The following is a 7,870-nucleotide window of genomic DNA, read 5'->3' on the forward strand; positions in this document are numbered from 1 at the left end:
TTGTTACATCCACAGAGAGTATTTCAACAGGGGCACTCTTTCAGTTGTCCATCTTTGACTTTGACTTCATGGCAAGTTTCCTATAGAAAAGTTTACTTTTTTTTGGAGTCTGTTCTCTCAACAGCCAAATGTGTACCCCTTTCCTCATGGTGAACTTTCAATCTTACAAGATTTCTAATGATCCCTTTTTCCAAAGTTTGACAGTTTTTTTAGAAAGTTTTCCAGGAAAACAAACTTGTGTTGTATATATTTCAACTTCATCCAAGTCTCTCTTTAACCCCTTTAACAAAAATCATGTGATAATTATTTTTCAAAAAATATTCCATCACCAAGTCAGAGACTATGCCTTGATCACTTTAAGATGCAAGCCCATTTAAAATTATGCCAGAGCATTGTCCAGTACAACAGTTGTAAACCCAAAACAGTGCTTACAAATAATAAAGGTATGCATCTTATGTTACCTTGACTTGCTTTGGTTCCCATGAATCAGGAGTCAATGAGCAAACCTTAAAGACATGGACACCCAAACGCCTGTAAAAACAAGCATTACCAAATTGAAATAAAGAATTGACATAATAATTTGCGAGCATGCTAGAGTGGCCAGAAAAACCTGTCCTCAAAAAGCTTTAAAAGAAAAAAGAGCAGGAAATCTGAGACAGGTCAGGCACGACTCACCTCTCCCACCATTAGACTATACTAAGTTTAACATACACTGTATGAGCAGACTACAACTAAGTAGCTTTAATAATGATGTCCAGCTTTCTGATAATTTCTGGAAGTTTGTAGAAATTTCAAGAATATGACAGCTTTATTCCAAAATCCTATTCTAGCTTCTCTCAAGAAAACATTTTCTCAGTTTTTCCAAGTTTTAAGTTCTTTCAAAAGCTGGAAATGGCTTTAGCTGCTGCCAAAAATTGACAACCTTTTCCTCTCTTTACTTCTTGCAGGAAACTGGAATAAGCTAGAAATAGTTAACAAGTAATTTAAATTTAGCAAAACTAAGAGAAATTGTCAGCTTAGTCAGTTTCATTTTATTTTTAAGTCTTGAATATGAAAATGAAAAGAAGTACTTTACCTTACAGCTTGCCATACATAATAGATTAAAAAGTGGTAAAACTTACACAACTATCATTGGCTTGAATAGATCAATCAGTTTTGGGCAGGTACACTTGATGTACAGTTATAAGTCACCTGTCATTGAAAAATGGATTCTCAACATGCTGATTTTATTTCATTATGCAAAGCCACCATTCAATATTTATTGGCAGATTTTTCTGATTATACAGTCATCTAGACAATGATTAACATTGTTGGTTTTAAATAAATTTCTCATAGTCAATTAAGAACTCTAACAAATAGAACTTTCTACAGTTCCTGGCGCTATATTGGATTAGTAACCGCTCACACACGATAATGAGCCTGGGTTGACCCGGTAGTTCTTTCAAACAGCTGATCTGCTGACATTTCACGTTCTAATGCACTTTTCAATGCAATTCTTCCCTTTAAAATGGTTCTTTAATACAACAAAATGGAAATTTCATCATTAGATGACATCCAGGAACTCAAAGCAAAAGATCTCAGGGAGATCTTAAAATCTAATTCAAAATAAACAGCCAGAATTAGAGCCAACTTAGTGTCAAAAGTTTATGCTTTGCTGATGTGACACGTCCTTCCATCAAGAAGTGGAAAAACTGAGAACTTCTTACAGATGTCCAGGACCTAGAACAAAACCAGAGCAACTTCAAATACAAAGCAACTATGGTAAGGATTTCAGCCCTCGGATGGTCAAGCGATCTCAGTAACTTACCCGAGGTGAATTTCATTCAGCTTTATGATTACCCCATTGTTTCAAGAGAATATTGCCACATTGTTTTGAGAGGAACGAATTACGGGAAGTACCACACTAGCTGTTCAGTATAGCTTAAAAAGAAAGGAAAAGGCTGTTGCCCTTTAGGTAGAGGAGATTTGTTATTGCTGTTGTTGTTGATGTGGTACTTGTTGTGGCACCAAATTCTTCAATTGATGTTGTTCCCATTTTCTTTACCAAGATGTATTTTAGTTTGCCATTTGTACATTGTATCTTATGGGAAACTATACAACAGAGCCTGCAGAACCACTTGATTATAACCCTTCTTTCTATCAACCCAAGAGGGAAACTGTAACTGACAGATGTCATATTTTGATACCCATCTGGCCCAGGACAACTTATGTTCGTGATAAATAGAAAACCATTTCAGTTCGTGACTCATAGTAATTTATTAGGTGGCAAGACAGCATTGAAAGAATCAGACCAAAATATTAGAGAATTTAAAAACTCCCAAAAGTGACTGATTCATGTAACTTCTCCCTAAAATATCCAAACACTATCCAGCAAACAGATAATGATAATACTGAAACTTATCAAATTCTCATAACTTATTTACAAGTAAATGTGTAGCAACTATAAGGGAGAATTAACAATCAGATCTTGGGTATTTAAGGGTTAAAGGAAGAGAACAGAAATGCTTCCTCTCTGCTACTGATCTCAACAATGCTAGTCCTTTACACACATTTAAGTTGTCAGCCATAAACATTCAGTGAATTGATATTCCCATCCTTAACGCTCAGAGGCCTTCTGACACAAAAGTTTGCTATACTAGTTCTTATTGCATTGTGTTAACCAATGTTATGATAATGTAATTTTGAGATGTAAAGAAGATACTGAAAAGATTGAGAAATGTATCCAAATCAAGATATTTAGTTGATACTGTAAGTCACAGTTACCATAAGATTTGATTGAAAGAGAATCTTTCAGACCATCGAATTGTATGAGAAACTAATTTTGCGAGATTTCTATCAAACTTTTTATTATGAGGACAGTTTTGTGAATAATAAAATTTAGTGTCATAGATCATCTTTGTGTTGAGAACTCTTTTAGTTGGTGAAACTCACTTTTTTTTTTTCAATTTGAAGCATCAAATTGATTGATACGTAAAGCACACAAAATATTTCTTGAGAGTTTCATGTGGCATCCATAGTGGATTACTATGCTATCATTTAAAACAAAAAAAACAACTACTGAAAACTGCTTTTGTCACAATTGCTACCAAATTTGTGCTAGTTTTCTGGGTCTGCCATAATAAGTGAAAATTTGAAAGATGCGGTGTCTTGGTTATTTTATTAAAAGCAATTACTTTCCAAGAGTTTCTCTGCTAGGAGTGTTTTAGGCAAACCATGTAGTAAACAGGTGAGCAGTACTGAACTTATTGACTCACTGCCGGAATAAAAAATTTTTTACTAAATTTGAAACGATAGTTACCCTCATCCATAATTCACAGAGAATAAGATAAGTATAGAACGATAAATACTTAGCAAAAATACATGCCTCTGTGCATAAACTTGAAGAAGTGAAAGCTCGTAGGCAAACCATTGAGACCATAAAATGTATTTGAAAAACCAAAAGCGGTACGCTGCTTTCTCTTCTCTTTGGGAGAAAAATTAGCTTTATCGAGATTTCGGCAGGGACAATCCATTTTCCTTAAAAATCGAACAATTTTACTGCCCACGTACGAATTTCACTCAAAGCGCTAACAGAGATTTAATACGAGTCAACCCCAGCCTGGTTTTCACGTGTGCGCGGTTGCATGTCCAATATGGCGCTGGGAATTGTGAAAAAGTCTATTCTGTTCACTGCTGAGTTTTGAATAAGAAAATCGCATAAGGGCATTTACACCAATGAAAATACAAGATACAACTAGAATAGATTGTTTCTGTTGTCTTCCTGTTTGTGTTTTAGTCCAAATTTTTCTTAAGAATGAACAATTGTGAGTCACATTGTGACTACCATTGACACCTTGAGAATGGTTGCTTTTGTCAGGCCTCACGTTATGAAGAGCAAACTTTGCAGAAAGATACTTAACACTACAAGTACAATGATAAATAAGTAAATGACTCACCTTTTTGTTAATTACAAACAACTTTATCGACAATGACCGCAGCATTTCGGAGCCCTTGCAACACACCTACTGTTGAGGTTGTCAGAAAGGAACGTAATTTTCTTTAGGATACAGTCCACAGCGAACGCGGAAAAGCTGTCGTTTCAGCAATCACCTGGCCAGCGGTGAAATTCGTCGGCATTCACTATACAAACATGGTTATTTTCGACCCATCCCAGATTGTGATATTTATCGCCGACTTTGGAGTGACCGCAGCTTTTCGATACGATCAAAGCAAAAGTCCCGCCAGATTTGAATTCGGAAGCGTCTGTTCACGCTGTGACATTCATAATCTCCCCGTGTTTTACCGTGATCGTCCTTGGCGTGCGTTTTAACTTGAAATCTCAACCTGTTCAGCTGAGTTCTGTTTAGTTTTGATTTCCGAAAATGCTCAAGTACAAGTACGTTGTTGTTGACTGGGAATCGTGGGGAGTGGAAGCGCAGAGTTCCTCGAAGATCATCGCTTGTGATCCCTTCAATGTGAGAGAAGGAGATGAATGTTCACTGCAAGGAACGGATCCAGTGACAAAGAGACCCATGTTGTTTCAGGGACATATTCTTGCAGTATTTGGTGAGTTTATACACCCAGTATTTTTCTCAATTGCATTGATTTTCGTTATGAAGTGCAACAAATGCTTGGTAAACTCGTTTTCTTTCGAATTCCTTAGTTTGGTCTTCACATCAATGCTCGTTAAAACATAAATCTTATGAATTTTGACTTCAAACAAGTTTTTCGATTTTGAACGTTCTTTTCATTCTTAGCTTTATGTCTATGCTCTCTTGTTAATGTCTTTTTCATGTCAAAACTATAGTCAGGAGACATTGGTCAAGTTAATAGAGGATGCTAACGATGCAAAGTCAGCTGTGGAGGCACTAGCAAGGCAGCTGTTCTCAAGTGAGGAACTGCAGAATTCATCAGTCACTGGCTTTCAGTGCAACAAAGATTATGAAGCAAGACCAGGCCTGAGTCCATCAAGGTGGAGCATTTTAGAAAGTGAGTTAATTTTTAAAGGTGTATTTCTCTAATAATTTCTATACACCTGTATGTGCTAACTGTCATAAATACAGAATAGATCTCCTGGTCTCTCAAGCATGTAACTCGGTCTCCCTGATAAAAGTAACATCTTTTGTTAGAAATTGGCTAATAGTTACCCAAATATCTTTGCTAAATTCAAAACATTTAATTTGGTTAATTAGAATTTGTGGTTTTGTGTCACAGATCTTGGCAGCATTTCCTTGACTTTTGTTTAAAAAATATATGCACCAGACATTGACAGAAGCTGAAAGAAAAGTTCTCACCGTTATGGCCACATGTCAAAATACTGCACATACATACTGTCATATTACATGCTGTGAAATGGTCAACATTTCCAATTACATTTGCACTTCAAATAACATAGGCAAACCAGCTTACATGTATGCGTTTACAGCCTTTTTGCCACTCAATTAAAATCACCTGAAGATTCATTTGGGAGGGTGCAGTTCATAGATTGTGCCATTTGTCACATGGAACAGAGTGCAAGGGAGTATCTACAAACAGAACAATTGCAGCCTCCCCAATGAATCACCACATAATCTGAATTGGGTGGCAACAAGGATGCACACATGTAAGCTGACTGCATCTATTTACTGGTTTAAATTCAGCAATTACAAATTGAGTAATTAACATGTGATTAAAAATAATTTAAGTTCTTTCAGCAAGAGTTCCTTTATATAATATATGTTTTTCACTATACAGTTTCAAATGTAACATGCTTTTTACTTAAACTGCTTTCATTTGCTTTTTCCTTTTTACAGGTATTGTGCTAAGGAAAGGATTCACTGCAGCTACAAGGTCATCTGTGAGAAAGGACCTTGGCCTGGATCTAAAGAAGGCCAGAGCAAATAAAGAAAACAAGGCCAAATGCAGAGGACAAGAACAGAGAGAGCTATGAGAAACATTTTATTGTCCTTGTTTTTTTTTATCAAAAAAGACAATGTTATTTTAGTTCAGGACAGTCATAGCAACAAAGAAAAGACTTTAATATGTAACATATTTTGGATAATTCATAGAATTTCAAAGAAATTTGTTCAGGGTATTGCTGGCAAAAAAAAACACGATTCTTGTTTTTGTTGGGCATGTGAATTCTACAAACATAAAGCCTGGTAATATTCATGGTAAATTACGGGCTTAGCCTTGTTTTATACATCTAATAAATTAGTTGAAATGGTTGAATGGCAAGTAAAAGTTATTATAGTCATTAGTCAGAGTGAATCATCATGAAGTAAACACCTGAAAAACCTGGAATAAATGCTGAAAAAATCTTGAAAATCTGGAATATACTAGAAAAAGCTGGAAATTGATACATTATCTATATCACCCCTACTTTAAGGAGCATGAAAGAATTTTCTAGAAAATTCTAGAAATTTACATTTTGTAATAAGCTGGATATGTGTTCTGTGTGCTTAATACATCAACTCTTTGAAGAAGGACACTTCCCCCCGCGTGTATATCCAATAGGTCGCCTGGAATACGCCCGTAAGCGCGGTTGAACGCGGCACCAGACTTAATACTATGCATACCGAACTTGGAAACGTCGTCCACGAAAGGTTCTATGTGCTTTTTAAAATCATGTCTTAGCGTAGTTACGGAAACCTATTTGCTAGAGTAGAAATATTCGCGAGACTTAGCCTCAAACATACGACGAACAAAGCTAATGATATCGAACAAGGATGATGATATCATTTATTTTAGAAGTTTTGATAGTTTTTCCCGAATAACGTACGCTAGTCACGGTAACGACTTCCTTCCGTTAAACTTTGATCACAGACAAACGTATTAACACAGACAGGTCGGTATCAAAGAAACGAATAACAATGTCAACAAGTGCATAAAACTCAAAAGATGACGGCAATCCCATAGTTTCATAACAAGGAAGATAAAGAAGACTTAATTGAACACAATTCTGCTTGTAGCGGCCGACACAAGCGAAGCAACTTTTCGACGACAACTATGAGTTTCGCAAATGAAGACACGCTATGAAGCGAGGATATATTTTGCGCACAAGCCTTGAATCGTTTTATTTAACGCAGTAAGGAAGAAGGTGAGCTAAATTAAAAAAAAGGATAAAGGAACACTGCTTGAAAACGAACTCTAACAAAAACTAATAGCCAAGTGGGAAAAACGTGTAGCGTTCTAACGAAGCGTGAACAACGTAAGCCACGTGTTACATGGTTGCGAAAACGAGCGATAAGGAAAATTGTGCAAAAACTAGGCGAAACTACCAAAATACTAGATATTTAGACAAGCACAAAGAAAAGGAACAAAGGCACTTGCATAACAGTCCCGCTTGTAAGAGTTTAACCAAAACGAACCTCAAGATAAGGTGGGCAAAAAGGCGCTCTTCCGGTAAACACGTCTTATCATTAGCCCAAAGCAAGACAACCAACTAAAATGCGGTTCCGGGTGGAACTTAAAAGATCACGTCCCTAACGGACAAACAGTAACATCATTGTTGCGGTTTAACACGAATCAAAGTTATAGCGAATCAATGTCCGATGGCAAAGGCGTGGCAGCCGTTACACTGCAGTTGAAGCAAATACTTCTTTCGAAGCTGATTATCATCTCCCAGGAAAAATCAGCCTCTCGTTCCAAAGATGGAATGTCACCATGTCACCAACATCACACGGGGAATCGTACGATAATATTCCATCTTCCTATTCGTCTTGTTTTCTGCTGTTTCCTTGCTGCTCCTCGAAGTCAGAGCGTTCGAGGCTGACCGGTTCGCCTGGCTAAATTTCTCTCTGATAGAGGTACAAAGGGGGAAGTTCCAGCTATTGCCACCGTTGTTTCCAGTCTGACAGAGCGCTGACGCACTGCTGCAACAAATGTTTAAGTCCCTCATCTTCTATATGCT

The 7,870-nt window shown here is 36.8% G+C and overlaps 1 protein-coding gene and 1 long non-coding RNA gene across 3 annotated transcripts; one reads left to right on the forward strand and one right to left on the reverse strand.

Moving 5' to 3' along the window:
• Positions 1-22: 22 nt before the first annotated feature.
• Positions 23-4,063, reverse strand: LOC149041059 (uncharacterized). 2 transcript variants are annotated; one of them, XR_016189085.1, is made up of 5 exons: positions 3,936-4,045; positions 1,948-2,136; positions 1,122-1,191; positions 462-531; positions 23-280 (listed from the first exon to the last, which is right to left on the reverse strand). It is a non-coding gene; the product is annotated as an uncharacterized LOC149041059 (long non-coding RNA). The 2 variants fall into 2 exon arrangements; XR_016189084.1 differs by lacking the exon at positions 1,948-2,136 and having other exon boundaries at positions 3,936-4,063.
• Positions 4,064-4,330: 267 nt separating this feature from the next.
• On the forward strand, positions 4,331-6,221 carry LOC149041060 (uncharacterized). Its single transcript, XM_089214328.1, has 3 exons — positions 4,331-4,545; positions 4,787-4,968; positions 5,772-6,221. The coding sequence occupies exons 1-3, from the start codon at positions 4,472-4,474 to the stop codon at positions 5,906-5,908; spliced, it is 393 nt and encodes a 130-aa protein (XP_089070454.1). The 5' UTR covers positions 4,331-4,471; the 3' UTR covers positions 5,909-6,221.
• Positions 6,222-7,870: the final 1,649 nt, after the last annotated feature.

The sequence above is a fragment of the Pocillopora damicornis genome, chromosome 8 (genome assembly GCF_964200805.1).
Source record: "Pocillopora damicornis chromosome 8, jaPocDami1.2, whole genome shotgun sequence".
In the NCBI taxonomy this organism is placed as follows: Eukaryota; Metazoa; Cnidaria; class Anthozoa; order Scleractinia; family Pocilloporidae; genus Pocillopora; species Pocillopora damicornis.